Source organism: Oncorhynchus mykiss, chromosome 12, assembly GCF_013265735.2.
Source record: "Oncorhynchus mykiss isolate Arlee chromosome 12, USDA_OmykA_1.1, whole genome shotgun sequence".
In the NCBI taxonomy this organism is placed as follows: Eukaryota; Metazoa; Chordata; class Actinopteri; order Salmoniformes; family Salmonidae; genus Oncorhynchus; species Oncorhynchus mykiss.
In genome coordinates this window covers 21288864-21304785 of record NC_048576.1, presented here as the reverse complement: position 1 = coordinate 21304785, position 15922 = coordinate 21288864, and the positions used below count along the sequence as shown (strand labels likewise).

The 15922-nt window shown below is 43.5% G+C and overlaps 1 protein-coding gene across 1 annotated transcript; it reads right to left on the bottom strand.

The window, feature by feature from the left end:
- Nucleotides 1-6382: 6382 nt before the first annotated feature.
- LOC110537171 (scavenger receptor class F member 2) lies at nt 6383-15702 on the bottom strand. Its single transcript, XM_021623008.2, has 11 exons — nt 15410-15702; nt 14936-14985; nt 14692-14793; nt 13622-14141; nt 12983-13201; nt 12397-12525; nt 12197-12300; nt 11886-12000; nt 11644-11744; nt 11212-11358; nt 6383-7821 (listed from the first exon to the last, which is right to left on the bottom strand). Exons 1-11 carry the CDS (start codon nt 15514-15516, stop codon nt 6731-6733), a joined length of 2685 nt encoding a protein of 894 aa, XP_021478683.2. The 5' UTR covers nt 15517-15702; the 3' UTR covers nt 6383-6730.
- Between the last annotated feature and the right edge of the window lie 220 nt (nt 15703-15922).

Below are 15922 nucleotides of genomic sequence, written 5' to 3'. Positions count from 1 at the left end.
AAACATAAAGCAAAATCTACAATGGAATGGTTCAAAAATAAACATATCCAGGTGTTAGAATGGCCAAGTTAAAGTCCAGACCTGAATCCAATTGAGAATCTGTGGAAAGAACTGAAAACTGCTGTTCACAAATGCTCTCCATCCAACCTCACTGAGCTCGAGCTGTTTTGCAAGGAGGAATGGGAAAAAATTTCAGTCTCTCGATGTGCAAAACTGATAGAGACATACCCCAAGCGACTTACAGCTGTAATCGCAGCAAAAGGTGGTGCTACAAAGTATTAACTTAAGGGGGCTGAATAATTTTGCACGCCCAATTTTTCAGTTTTTGATTAGTTAAAAAAGTTTGAAATATCCAATAAATGTCGTTCCACTTCATGATTGTGTCCCACTTGTTGTGGATTCTTCACAAAAAAATACAGTTTTATATCTTTATGTTTGAAGCCTGAAATGTGGCAAAAGGTCGCAAAGTTCAAGGGGGCCGAATACTTTCGCAAGGCACTGTAGATATTTCTATGGTGTTATTTGACTGTGTGTTTGTTTATCCCATGTGTAACTCTGTGTTGTTTGTGTCGCACTGCTTTGCTTTATCTTTGCCAGGTCGCAGTTGGAAAGGAGAACTTGTTCTCAACTGGCCTACCTGGTAAAATAAAGGTGAATGATCATGATCAACCAGAAAGGGGACACATTGAAGGGAGGGGATTCTTGTAACCAACATACTAACCTAACATATTACTACTTTACTTAAAAACAATTAAAAATATATATTTTTAAACTAGTGGATGATTTATCTTAAGGTTTCCCTATAAATAAAAATATACAGTTGAAGTCGGAAGTTTACATACACCTTAGCCAAATACATCTAAACTCAGTTTTTCACAATTTCTGACATTTAATCCTAGTAAAAAATCCCTGTCTTAGGTCAGTTAGGATCACTACTTTATTTTAAGAACGTGAAATGTCAGAATAAGAGTAGAGAGAATTATTTATTTCAGCTTTTATTTCTTTCATCACATTCCCAATGGGTCAGAAGTTTACATACACTCAATTAGTATTTGGTAGCATTGCCTTTAAATAGTTTAACTTGGGTAAAACATTTCGGGTAGACTTCCATTTGGAAGACCCATTTGCGACCAAGCTTTAACTTCCTGACTGATGTCTTGAGATGTTGCTTCAATATATCCACGTAATTTTTCTGCCTCATGATGCAATCTATTTTGTGAAGTGCACCAGTCCTTCTTGAATCAAAGCACCCCAACAACATGATGCTGCCACCCCTGTGCTTCACGGTTGGTATGGTGTCTTCGGCTTGCAAGCCTCTCCCTTTTCCCTCCAAACATAACAACGGTCATTATGGCCAAACAGTTCTATTTTTGTTTCATCAGACCAGAGGATATTTCTCCAAAAAGTACGATCTTTCTCCCCATGTGCAGTTGCAAACTGTAGTCTGGCCTTTTGTGACGGTTTTGGAGCAGTGGCTTCTCCCTTGCTGAGCGGCCTTTCAGGTTATGTCGATATAGGCCTCGTTTTACTGTGAATATAGATACTTTTGTACTTGTTTCCTCCAGCATCTTCCGAAGGTCCTTTGCTGTTGTTCTGAGATTGATTTGCACTTTTCGCACCAAAGTACATTCATCTCTAGGAGACAGAACGCGTCTCCTTCCTGAGCGGTATGATGGCTGCGTGGTCCCATGGTGTTTATACTTGTGTACTATTGCTTTTACAGATGAATGTGGTACCTTCAGGCATTTGGAAATTTTGCCCAAGGATGAACCAGACTTGTGGAGGTCTACATTTATAAGTGAAATAATCTGTCTTTAAACAATTGTTGGAAAAATTACTTGTGTCATGCTCAAAGTATATGTCCTAACTGACTTGCCAAAACTATGGTTTGATAACAAGAAATTAGTGGAGTGTATGTAACCTAAGTGTATGTAAACTCCCGACTTCAACTGTATATACATACAGTACCGGTCCAAAGTTTGGACACCTAATCATTCAAGGGCTTTTCTTTATTTTTTACTATTTTTTACATTGTATAATAATATTGAAGACATCAAAACTATGGAATAAAACATATGGAAGCATGTAGTAACCAAAAAAGTGTTATACAAATAAAAATATATGATATATTTGAGATTATTCAAAGTAGCCACCCTTGCCTTGATAACAGCTTTGCACACTCTTGACATTCTCTCAACCAGCTTCATGTGATAGTCACCTGGAATGCATGTCAATTAACAGGTGTGCATTGTTAAAAGTCAATTTGTGGAATTTCTTTACTTCTTAATGTGTTTGAGCCAATCAGTTGTGTTGTGACTAGGTAGGCGTGGTATACAGAAGATAGCCCTATTTGGTAAAAGACCCAGACTTAACCAGCATGGCTACCACAGCATTCTGCAGCGATACGCCATCCCATCTGGTTTGCACTTAGTGGGACTATCATTTGTTTTTCAACAGGACAGTGACACAACACACCTCCAGGCTTTGCAAGAGCTATTTTACCAAGAAGGAGAGTGATGGATTGCTGCATCAGATGACCTGGCCTCCACAATCACCTGACCTCAACCCAATTGAGATGGTTTGGTATGAGTTGGACTGCAGAGTGAAGGAAAAGCAGCCAGCTAGTGCTCAGCATATGTGGGAACTCCTTCAAGACTGTTGGAAAAACATTCCAGGTGAAGCTGGTTGAGAGAATGCCAAGAGTGTGCCTATTTAAGATTACTCTGGTGTTTTTCGTACGATGTACCCAATGATTAATGAAAACTTGCAGTGTCCTCATTGGGGTTTTATGGACGTGTTTAAAGCGTCTTATTTATACACTTTTGTAGTGTTTGTGAGATGCATATATTTGGTAGCACTTATTTGTTTTTCCTTTACCTCCAACCCCTTTCCATGCGTGGAACAGATGTGGGTGGGGCTAGGTCTACATAAGGGTGATAATTTAAAAAAATTCACAAAAACTCTGACGAAGGCCGTGAGGCCAATACGTAAGCTTATTAAATATCAGTGATACTACCAAGAGCAGTGTGCGGTTTCCTTTTTCCTTGATCTTGTTCAACTGTTGCCATGCACCTGCAAAGAGATTGCTCAGATGTGCCAGTGCCTTTTGAATTTCATGAAAACAAGCATGAAATAAGTTGCAAAATGAATAGGAAATATAGTCAAGATGTTGACAAGGTTATAGATAATTTAAATAATAATGATTGTGTCCTTCAAACTTTGCTTTTGTCAAAGAATCCTCTGTTGGCAGCAATTACAGCCTTGCAGACCTTTGGCATTCTAGTTGTCAATTTATTGAGGTAATCTGAAGAGATTTCACCCCATGCTCCCTGAAGCACCTCCCACAAGTTGGATTGGCTTGATGGGCATTTCGTACTTACTATACGGTCAAACTGCTCCCAAAACATCTCAATAGGGTTGAGATCCGGTGACTGTGCTGGGCACTCCATTATAGACAGAATACCAGCTGGAGCTGAGCTTTGGGTCATTGTCCTGTTGTAGGAGGAAATTGGCTCCAATTAAGCGCCGTCCACAGGGTATATCATGGCGTTGCAAAATGGAGTGATTGCCTTCCTTCTTCAAGATCCCTTTTACCCTGTCCAAATCTCCCGCTTTACCACCACCAAATCACCCTGAGACCATCACGTTGCCTCCACCATGGTTGACAGATGGCGTCAAGCATTCTTCCAGCATCTTTTAATTTTAACTGTGTCTCACGAATGTTCTTCTTTGTGATCAAAACACTTCAAACTTAGATTTGTCTGTCCATAACACTTTTTTTCCCCAATCTTCCTCTGTCCAGTGTGTTCTTTTGCCCATTTTAATATTTTATTTTTATTAGCCAGTTTGAGATATGGCTTTTTCTTTGCAACTCTGCCTAGAAGACCAGTATGCCAGAGTCACCTCTTCACTGTTGACGTTGAGACTGGTGTTTTGCGGACACTATTTAATGAAGCTGCCAGTTGAGGACTTGTGAGGCTTCTGTTTCTCAATCTAGACACTCTAACGTACTTGTCCTATTTCTTGCTCAGTTGTGCACCGGGGCCTCCCACTCCTCTTTCTATTCTGGTTAGAGACAGTTTGCGCTGTTCTGTGAAGGGAGTAGTACACAGCGTTCTACGAGATCTTCCGTTTTTTGGCAATTTCTCGCTTGGAATAGCCTTCCTTTTCTCAGAACAAGAATAGACTGACGAGTTTCAGAAGAAAGTTATTTGTTTTTGGCCATTTTGAGCCTGTAGTCGAACCCACAAATGCTGATGCTCCAGATACTCAACTAGTCTAAAGAAGGACAGTTTTATTGCTTCTTTAATAAGCACACCGTTTTCAGCTGTGATAACATAATTGTAAACAGGTTTTCTAATGATCAATTAACCTTTTAAAATAATAAACTTGGATTAGGTAACACAACGTGCCATTGGAAAACAGGAGTAATGGTTGCTGATAATGGGCCTCTGTACGCCTATGTAGATATTCCATTTAAAAAATCAGCCTTTTCCAGCTACAATAGTCATTTACAACATTAACAATGTCTACACTGTATTTCTGATCAATTTGATGTTATTTTAATGGACAATTTTGTTTTGCTTTTATTTTAAAAACAAGGACATTTCTAAGTGACCACAAACGTTTGAACGGTAGTGTATTTTGATTTGTTTAACACTTTTTACTACATGATTCATAGTGTTGATGTTTTCACTATTATTCTACAATGTAGAAAATAGTAAAGATTAGAAAAACCCTTGAATGAGTAGGTGTGTACAAACTTTTGACTGGTACCGTATGTGAGTGTTTGTGTGTGTGTGTGTGTGTGTGTGTGTGTGTGTGTGTGTGTGTGTGTGTGTGTGTGTGTGTGTGTGTGTGTGTGATTGGTACTGTATGTGAGTGTGTGTGTGTGTGTGTGTGTGTGTGTGTGTGTGTGTGTGTGTGTGTGTGTGTGTGTGTGTGTTGTGTGTGTGTGGTGTGTGGTGTGTGTGAGTGAGTGAGTGTGTGTGTGTGTGTGTGTGTGTAAAAATAGATGTAATTTAATTGGATTATATCCACAGCTGTTTCTAAATGACAATGTTTTTTGATAAATTTACCTCAGGATTTTTTGAAAATCTGGGAATTTCGGGAAAGTTACCAGATTTTTGAAACCCTGAACTCTGATCGTGTCTGTTCATTCTGGGTCGTTTTATGGCTGTTTGTTTCCAATCATGAAATTTCATGATGTCTGCATTTTCCATTCCTGTTTCAGCAAACAGTACATGAAAAGAACATGTTGTAGCCTACACAGAAGGTCCACAATGACCCATTCATACCACAGTGAGTATAGACTAGACACTTACAAACAGGTAATCATGCCCATAGAAAAGTCCTGCCAATTGCTTGCGGTGTGATATACAGTCCTTTTGGAGCCATGGCCCATATCCAAAGAACATTCATTTATGCTACATTTCAGAAAAATACAATTATCAATGAATGTACCGTCTTGGCATTCAAAAGACATTAAGACAACAATTTCAACCATATTTAGGTAACAACTTTTGTTTGTTACTGTGGTCTAGTTTTCCAATTAGGCCATTCTGACATTTAGGTGTTATATCACTCTAGGTTTTCTGCTTTGCTTAGCAGAAAATATTAGCTTTTTTCCTCAACTCCAGCGATGTAATGGCTACCAGATGTTAATGCTTTCATAGGGTGTCTATGGTAGCCACTGTCTCCCAATAGTATTCTGGGACATGGTTGAGTTGGCAGTTGCTTCTCAATGCTTGGCATTCCGTTATGGACCAAGCTCCAGGGAGATGTTTAAACAGGCAGTCAAAACATAATTCTAGTCCTCATCCCACTACTAGGCCCCATACTTTTTCCACAGTAAAACTTATAGAATTAAATAATGATGCAATAGCACCTATGCATGCAGCCATGCACCCATTCATGTCTTGAAAGCATCAATATGATCGACCTTTCACAACAAGGCAGCTGGTCATCTGCCAATCTTACTGCGTGACTCATGTTAAATAACTTATTTTCAGGACCTTGTTGCTCTTAAATGGGTCTTTGCTTTGTCTGAGAGTCCTGAGAGCGAATGAGAGATGTTCCTGTCTAAGCAGGTCACAGCATGGATTCAGGATGACCGGCACCAACAGTCTGTAATCAATTAAACACCATCTGATCTTCTGTAGCCTTTATAGCTGCATCAAAGTCTACCATTCCTCCCAAAACTGCACACACAACTGCAGCACATGTGTCAGACAGCCACAGGGCCCTCAACACAGACCCCAAGCTGTTCTACCATCAACACAACACACCTCTCGTTGGTCTGAGGCCCTGATGTGGCTTCACAGTTCTGGGCAGTGGGATCGGCTTTCCAACTTAAAACATTTAGGAGATGCAAATTCCAGGTTTTTGGGGTGTTTTGTTTATTCAATATGAACAAATTAGCAAATGTTGGGTACAATAATGACGATTGATCAAGGTAAATAAGTATTCAGACCTCCTAGCACTCACTGTTATACAATACATTGATTTGAGAATAGCTATGATGAAGGAAAATAAAAAGTTAAAATAGAAAGACTACTGCATTATATCATAACATTTCTCAAGATGAAAAACACCCACAGAAGGGAAAATATTCCATCGATATTCGATTTGGGGCAAAACACAATGAAACAAATGTGTCCCAAAAAATATTTCAGACATCTCAACATGTGCGTTGTTTTCTCAGAATTGAAAATTAACAACACTGACCACACTAACTTGCAGCCTGAGGTGGCGTCACTGCAACCCTTGGAGCAATAGTCTTTGTTTTTGAGTCTATATTTCCTTCCTTGTTTTTTTTCCGAGGAGGCTTTGTCATTGGGGCCTTCTTTACTGTGGAGTCTCCCTTCTCTGAACTGCTTTCAGAGTGGTTAGAGTCCTGTTTCTCTGGGATTTTGGCTTCTTTAGATGGCGTATCTGGCAGAGGCTTCTGTGAACTAGCGGATGTGGGAAGCAGAACCTTTGCTCCAGTCTTTTGGGGCAAGGTCTGCTTCTTTCCATGGGCTTGGAGGTGAGACAGGCTCTCCTCACAGCAGCCGGTCTCACTCCTGTTCAGGCTCTGAGTCTTCTCCTTCAGCTGAGCAGCTAAGAGAGAGGCTGCCTCCGAGTGTATGTTCAGTTGGTTAACCTCCCTGTTTAGGGATAAACTGGGGCTCTTCTCTGCGGACTCTCTTTGGATTTCAGGCTTCCGGTCAGCACGGAAGTTGCCCATTTTCCTGAGGACACTCTGCACTGCCCCGTTGATGTGCTCTATCTGCAACATACCAGATCTGCTTTTAGTTGACTTCTTCTCCCCTTGGAAGCCAGCCCCATCTGTACATGCAGACTCTGCGGCATTGGGAGCTTGCTGCTTGCTGGCTTTCTTCCTGGAACTCGTTTTCTCCTCAGCCACAGTCTTTTCCTGACTATTATTCTGTTTCGGCCCAGGAGATGCATGGACCCAGGATAGCTTTGGCTTTGTAGAGGGGTCTGGTGGTTGAGGTTTAACCCTCTCAGCAGCTGTAGGCTTTCCATTGTCTTTGACGGTGTTTGACACTACACTGTTCTCCTTGCTGGACTGCTGGGGTGGCTGCGGAGCATGGGCCCGGAGGCGGATGCTGTTGGCTGACTCTGTGCCACTGCAGGAGCCTTCATTCTCTGAGGACTTCTGGAGTGGCAGCTCACTGGTGTTAACTGAGACCTGCATAGTCATGGCCATGTTCTCCGGCAATGTGTCTACCTCAGAGATATCATCATAATCAGCCAGTACTCTAGTCTCTGTTGTGTCGATTCTGTTCCCTTTATTTTTGTTCTGTTCTCCAGGTTCTAGAGAGAGGAGAGAGTTCAAACGACAATCATGTTCTTTTCAAATAAATAAACGATAAGCAGAATCAGACTCCTCTTTCAAACCTAAGATGTTGAGGAAATAAAAAACAATGCTCTGGGAATGTTTTAAATGCTGTATTTCCTGTTGATGTTTACTCTTGAAACTAGGGCCTTAATTGGATGACATGGCAGCAGATTAGTAATTGTATTTGGGGTAGATCAGCTTTAATAGTGCAGATAGATTGTGGCTTCCATCAATGTAATTGTCTGTATAATTTCCAATCCCCCATATATATATATTTTTAAATACATATACACATATATACACTGCTCAAAAAAATAAAGGGAACACTTAAACAACACAATGTAACTCCAAATAAATCACACTTCTGTGAAATCAAACTGTCCACTTAGGAAGCAACACTGATTGACAATAAATTTCACATGCTGTTGTGCAAATGGAATAGACAACAGGTGGAAATTATAGGCAATAAGCAAGACACCCCCAATAAAGGAGTGGTTCTGCAGGTGGTGACTACAGACCACTTCTCAGTTTCTATGCTTCCTGGCTGATGCTTTGGTCACTTTTGAATGCTGGCGGTGCTTTCACTCTAGTGGTAACATGAGACGGAGTCTACAACCCACACAAGTGGCTCAGGTAGTGCAGCTCATCCAGGATGGCACATCAATGGGAGCTGTGGCAAGAAGGTTTGCTGTGTCTGCGTAGTGTCCAGAGCATGGAGGCACTACCAGGAGACAGGCCAGTACATCAGGAGACGTGGAGGAGGCCGTAGGAGGGCAACAACCCAGCAGCAGGACCGCTACCTCCGCCTTTGTGCAAGGAGGAGCAGGAGGAGCACTGCCAGAGCCCTGCAAAATGACCTCCAGCAGACCACAAATGTGCATGTGTCTGCTCAAACGGTCAGAAACAGACTCCGTGAGGGTGGTATGAGGGCCCGACGATCACAGGTGGGGGCCCCCTGTGCTCTTCACAGATGAACCAAAGGCTCTCCATGGTCAGGGCTTGACAGTACCCCCCCCCTCCCCCCAAAGGTGCGGACTCTGGCCGCAAAACCTGAAACCAAATGGGGAGGGTGGGGGTGGGGGGGGGGTGACTAGTGTTGGTGGTGGTGCCGGTGCCGGTCGTAGCCCCCGCCCAGACCCTGGATCCGGCCATCGCGCAGGGCTGAACGCCGTGCCTGGACTGGGCATCGGCGCAAAGGACGACTCCGAGCATGGAGCTGGGTTGGACGCCGTGCCTGGACTGGGCACCGGCACAGAGGAAGGCTCTGGCCATGGAGCTGGGTTGGCCGCCGTGCCTGGACTGGGCACCGGTGCAGAGGAAGGCTCCGGCCTTGGAGCTGGACTGGATGCCGTGCCTGCACTGGGCACCGGCGCAGAGGAAGGCTCCTGCCCTGGAGCTGTACTGGGCACCACTCCTGGACTCTCCGGACCATTGACCGTTACATGAAGCTCCAGGCCGTTGACCGTCCCGGGAAGCTCCGGGCTGTTTACCATGCCTGTTAGCTCCGGACCGTTGACCGTCACAGAAGGCTCCGGACCATTGAACGCCTGGAGGTTCCGGACCGTTGACCGTCGCTGGAGGTTCCGGACCATTGACCGTCGCTAGAAGTTCCAGACCGTTGACCGTCGTTGAAGGTTCTGGACCGTGGACCGTCATTGGAGGTTCCGGACCGTGGACCGTCGTTGGAGGTTCCGGGACCGCGCAATGTCGCCGGAAGCTCTGGACTGGGAACCGTTGCCGGAAGCTCTGGACTGGGAACCGTCGCCGGAAGCTTTGGACTGTGAATGCGCACTGGAGGCCTAGTGCGTGGAGCCGGCACAGGTGGCACTGGACTGGTGACACGCACCTCAGGGCGAGTGCGAGGACCAGGCACAGGACGTACCGGACTGAGGACACGCACTTCAGGGTGAGTGCGAGGGGCTGAAACAGGACGTACCAGACTGGGGAGGCGCACTGGAGGCCTGATGCGTGGAGCCGGTACAGGTGGCACTGGACTGGTGACACGCACTTCAGGGAGAGTGCGGGGAGCTGGCACAGGACATACCGGACTGGGGAGACGCACTGGAGACCTGGTGCGTGGAGCCAGCACAGGTGGCACCGGACTGGTGACACGCACTTCAGGTCTAGTGCGGGAAGCTGGCACAGGATGTACCGTAATGGGGCCAGATGCGTGAAACCGGTGCAAATGGCACTGGACTTGTGTCACGCTCTTCAGCACGACTGTGCTGCAGCATTCTCATCGCGACCACCTCTCTCCGGAATCTTTCATCAAATTCCTCCTCCGACTCCCAAACAGGCTCTGGCACTCTTCGCTGCTCAACCGCCAGCTCCATGTGCCCCCCCACAAAACATTATTGGGGTTTCTGTGGCCGCGGTCCCCGTCGTCGCTGTCCTCCTATGCTCCTTGGCGACTCCCACAAAGGAAGGGTCTCGTTTCCTCTCATTGTCCTCCCAAGTCCAAAACTCCCTTACCTCATTTTCACACTGTTTGGTCCTTTGTTGGTGGGATATTCTGTCACGAACGTGTGGAGAGACGGACCAAGGCACAGTGTGATTGGAGTTCCACATCTTTATTTTTAGTGAAACTTAAAACAAACCAAGAAACAAACAATGACTGTGCAGTACTGAGGTGCAATATGCACTCACTCAAAAACAATATCCCACAAAGCAGGTGGGAACAGGGAACCCTTAAGTATGATCCACAATTAGAAACAACGATAATTGGGAACCATACTCAATCCCAAAACATAGAAACAAAATGACTAGAACACCCCCCTAGTCACGCTCTGACCTAAACATCATGGAGAACCAAAGGCTCTCCATGGTCAGGGTGTGACACATAATATGGACTTGGTCCACCCCTACCTTGTCACAACACCAACTGATTGGCTCAAATACATTAAGAAGGAAAGAAATTCCACAAATGAACTTTTAACAAGGCATAACTGTTAATTGAAATGAATTCCAGGTGACTACCTCATGAAGCTGGTTGAGAATGCCAAGAGTGTGCAAAGCTGTCATCAAGGCAAAGGGTAGCTACTTTGAATAATCTAAAATCTAAAATATATTTTGAACACTTTTTTGGTTACTACATGATTCCTACATGATTCCATATAGTAGTAAAAGTAGTAGTACTACTTGCACAAACTCATTTGCTAGTAGAAAATAGTAAAAATAAAGAAAAACTCTTGAATGAGTAGGTGTGTCCAAACTTTTGACTGATACTGTATATATTATTATTTTCTCCTAACCCTACCACCACTCCCCTAATTGGAGTAAACTAATGGACAACAACAGAGGGGTTTTTAATGCAGCATGCAGTATCATCCAGGAGTGACAGGGAAGATTTAGTTTGTGACACTCACCGTCAGGGACAGCATAGACATGTCCATCCTCTGTGGTCTCTACGGAAGAAGAGGCTCGGGACGACCCGCAGGTGGTGGGTTGCTCCACTGCGGAGGGGGGCTCGATGAAACTACAGTTGAAAGTATTCTCATGGTCATGGTGGGACACTGTGGAGAACAGAAACAGAGCTTCTAACCCTTAGAACCTACATCCACTAAAGATTTGTACTTATCTGTTGACAATGATAAGACACTGAACTCACTGTCACAGCCATTCAGAGAGAAAGCAAAGCAAAATACCAAGGATAAAGGATGCTACTTTGAATATATTGGAATTTGGCTGGTTTATCATCAATCATGCGAACCCGGTGAAAACACACATTAACATGGATGTTAAACAATGAACAGCAAGTATGACAGAAATGCAAATGAGTTTGTGCAAGTAGTATGTACCATCAACTTTGGGTAGCTTCTGCCGTCTCAGTGGGATGCAAGGAAGCTTAGAGCTGATTCGTGTAAACCCTTCACAGAGTCTTTGGGATTTTTTCTCGTGGCTTAAAGCAAACAACAGACAAACAAAACAAGCAGTAAAGTCTGAGTTTAAATCCAACCAATGTGACAATTTCTCATGATGTACTGTGCCCAATACAAACAACAAAGAATCTGTGTTTTCATTGTGTTTCCACTTGACTTACTCGTTCTGTTTGTTCTGTCTACAGATACAGCAGCAACACAACAAGGAGAGGAGCAGGGGGAGGAGACAGGTGACCAGCACCCCTGCTGCCATCACACCCATCCTCTGGTTAGGCTCTGTTCAAAGAGCAGAGGTCACTCATCTGTCACCATTGCCACAAAATAAACATATTTTCTAAAATAAATATTGTCCCTAAGTGTTTTTATGGCGGATACATACGTTACTAATAAGCTTTCTGGAAAAAGCATACATGTACATTACTCTTTTTTCCCTCATCACATAACATACGTCTGTTTCAGGAAAGGTTCTTACGTAGGTTGCATGCTCCAGTCACTGTGTTGCAGTTGTTGTCATGGCAGGAACAGATCTGGGCACAGTTAACCCCATACTGACCCTCTGAACAGCTCACATTACAGCTGCATAGGAAAGAGAGGCAAACGACATGTCTGAAAACTTAATTGGGCAATATGCTCTTTGCACTATTTTTGCATGTTGAAATGTTTTGCACTCACTAGGCACCAGAGAAGCCAGGGTCACAGAGACACTCTCCTGTAGCGAAGTGACACATCCCATTGAAACAGCTGTTGCAGTTATTGACACAGTTCTCTCCATAGGTTCCATTCAGGCACTTGAGCTCACATCTGTAAAGACAAAAATGGCTGAAAATTATATAATTTCCTTCTCATAATTTCTCTACAATCATCTACATTTGATTATTCAAATTAAATCAAATGTTATTGGTCACATACACATGGTTAGAAGATGTTATTGCGAGTGTACCAAAAGGCTTGTGCTTCTAGTTCCGACAGTGCAGTAATATCTAACAACTAATCTAACAATTACACAACAACTACCTAATACACACAAATCTAAGTAAATTGATGGAATAAGAATACATACATAGAAATATCGATGAGCAATGACAGAGTGGTACACTTGTAGGCAAGATGCAATAGATGGTATAAAAATACAGTATATACATATGGGATGAGTAATGCAACGTATGTAAACATTATTAATGTGGCATTATTAAAGTGACTAGTGATCTATTTATTAAAGATGATGAATGTGACAGGAAGCTCATAATCCTATTTCTACCGATCACCCATCCAACCAGGGTTGCAGTGGGGGCAATTGCCGTCGATGCGGTTGCAGAAGTGTCCATCTTTGCAGGGGGAGCACACGTCCTCGCAGTTTCCACCAAAGAACCCAGGAGCACACATCTGGTCACACCTGGTGCCATTCCAACCGCGTTCACATGCAACGCAACGTCCCTCTGCCACCTTGCAGGGCTGTTGGCCTTTACAGTGTCCACACCTGGAAGAACAGTAAGACCAAGTCCTCAGTAACATTATAACACAACATGAATAGCATGGACTAACTCAACTCATAACTGTCATACGCATGCTAAACTAGTGTTTCCAAATGGTTGGTTTCCTTATAGCTTCTGCCACAGGCTTTCAGCCAAGGCTAGTTCCCTTGTTGCTAGAAACTGGATTGCGGCCATAGGTATTGGTTTTGGTTGCCAACAGCTTTAGGTGGCCAAAAAACTCTAAAACAGCTCAAAACAGTTTGTCAATCACATTCAATTTGACAGCTTCACCACATGTCTACCACAATGGGCACAGTACAGCAGACTGAAAGAGAAAAGAGCAAAGACATGTTTGTCTTATCCAGCTAATTAACCTCTGTGGTTCCAACTAAGTTATCTTTGTCCAAGACAGCTGTGTCACAAACCTGTTTCTGCAATTCTGTCCGTATAACCCAGCTGGACACGGCTCCCTGCAAAACCTCCCTCTGAATCCTGGCCTGCAGGTGCACGATCCATCCGCCTGGTTACAGCGTCCATGGATACACTTACACATGCGCTCGCAGTGAGTACCCCACAAACGCTGTCGACACTTGCAGCGCCCGGTGAGCTGGTCACACGGAGAACCGTTGCAGGCACACTGAGCACCACAGTTCCTCCCATACCAGCCGGGGTTGCAGTGGCACTGGCCCGTTCCCACATCACACACAGAGTTGATGCTGCAGTGACAGTTGGTGGAGCACTGGGAGCCCCAGAAGCCTGCGTAGCACGTACAAGCGCCTGTCTCCTGGTTGCATTGGCCCTTCTGGCAATCACAGGCTCTCTCACAGTTTGCCCCCCAGCGATTAGGGTTACAGGTGCAGGCCCCAGTGACATCCTCGCAACTCCCATTGGGATGGCAGTCACACTTACCCCTACAGTCAGGTCCCCAGAACTGGGACGGACATTCTACAGGGAGGATGAAAGGCAAATATGTATCAATAATGAGATCATTTGTGTACTAAGTTCTCTCTGGACGTAGGCTACGTAGTTCTGAGTAGTAGGCTACCTGGACTGGCTGTATGTGAAAATGACTAGTGTTAACACATTAACTCTACCTTTAAATAAATGTCAAAATTACATTTAAAAGGGGCAATCTGCAGTTGCTACATCCATTTTTGGACTTACAAATTAATGACATGTACCCATTGATTCTTGAAGAATATAACTTATTAATGCCTCAGGAGCTTAGTTCAGCTGTTGTGCCCCATCAGAACCCAAAATATAAGCTTGTTTTACTCCAATGCTTGTAAACAGAGTAAATGTAAACAAACATTATATAGCCTCAAAACCAGGTTAAAACTATACTTTTTGGATTGTCAGTCCATGTATCTATAGCTCTGTCTATGAATTGGAGAGTGTTCACATTTCTCCAGCCCCATCCCTAAGCTTTTTGATATTGTTTCAACAGCTGATTACCGCTTTATTGATTGCTGTGAGGTAGTAACAGGATACTTACTCATGTCACAAGTGGCTCCAAAATAACCAGAACGACAGCGGCATTCGTTGGGTCGCACACAAACTTCATTCACTTTGCAGGTGAAGTTACTCTCACAAATTGCTGAAGGAAAAAAATTGAGCGAGTTAGTTCACATTAAATGGTTATGCTTTTAGAAATGAAAGAGGAAATGATTGTGAAGTCTACTTCCAATGATCGGACTCAGGTTTGTTAATTCCTATAAAAGAGGCGTTCAACTACTCACGTATTAAGCACTCATCTCCTTGCTGTGCGAAGCCACTACAGCATTGGAGCCTGGCAGATATGGGAGGGAGAAACAAATGATCTGTATTTGATTCATATAAACTAACGTCATTTAACTCTTTCTATCAAAACTAATATTATGATCACATTTCAATCATGACAGATAGTCTAATAAATCTAAATATTAAACATGATCCTAATCACGTTGAGATGCAAATCGGTCACAGCATTCAACGTGCAGGGAATTACTGGCACAAAGAAAAAACGAGGCAGTAGACCAAATAAGTGGAGGTCTGAGGAAGGTTACAGTATCTGTGTGTAGAAGGGCTTGGGTATTCAGAAAATATCAAACTATGTCGAAAAAATATATATGCATGTTTATCTACCTTCACTGACTTGAATCAGGCTGCTGTAATAGTTTTGTCCATCAATGTCAAGCCTAAAACGTATTTAAAACAGGGACACAATCACTTACCCAGCTTCGCATACATTTCTACCTCTGGGATTTAGTTCATGGCTGTAAATCCCAAAAAAGAAGAAATTTAGAAGCACAATTACGAAGACATTTCTGGTTGTTTCCATGTTGTGATGAACACCATCCCTCCAAGGGCTTTCCCGTGGAATTATGTCTGACTTTCTTCCAAAAAGCACTGAAACTATTTTTCTATGTTGTCCAAAAAGTTACCCATCCAGAGGGTGGCGGTATGCTCTAGTAAATGAAGTAGCCTACCGGTAGGCTGTTAGCACAAAGTCTGTGCTTCAATGACAATTTGCAAATTCGGTATGAAGAAGTAATGGGAAAAAGGTGTAAACCTCTCTGGGACCTCCCCAATGCAACTACATCACCAACTCCCCACCCTCCAGTAAAACAGACTACCATATGAAAACCTGGTCAGTTACAGAGCAGATTCAGTACTTAGTCAATGGCTCTCTCTGTTGTTGAAAATAGGAAGTAGCACATTCTCACAGTACACATACACTATGTCTA

Bases quoted from the DNA above. Each gene is read 5' to 3' on its own strand.
- LOC110537171 (XM_021623008.2), bottom strand. From the start codon at position 15,516: ATGGAAACAACCAGAAATGTCTTCGTAATTGTGCTTCTAAATTTCTTC. The intron at 14,142-14,691 runs GTAAGTATCCTG...TCCTCCCTGTAG, and splicing joins TGGAGCCACTTGTGACATGA to AATGTCCGTCCCAGTTCTGG. The intron at 11,745-11,885 runs GTAAGTCAAGTG...GTTTGCTTTAAG, and splicing joins AGACAGAACAAACAGAACGA to CCACGAGAAAAAATCCCAAA.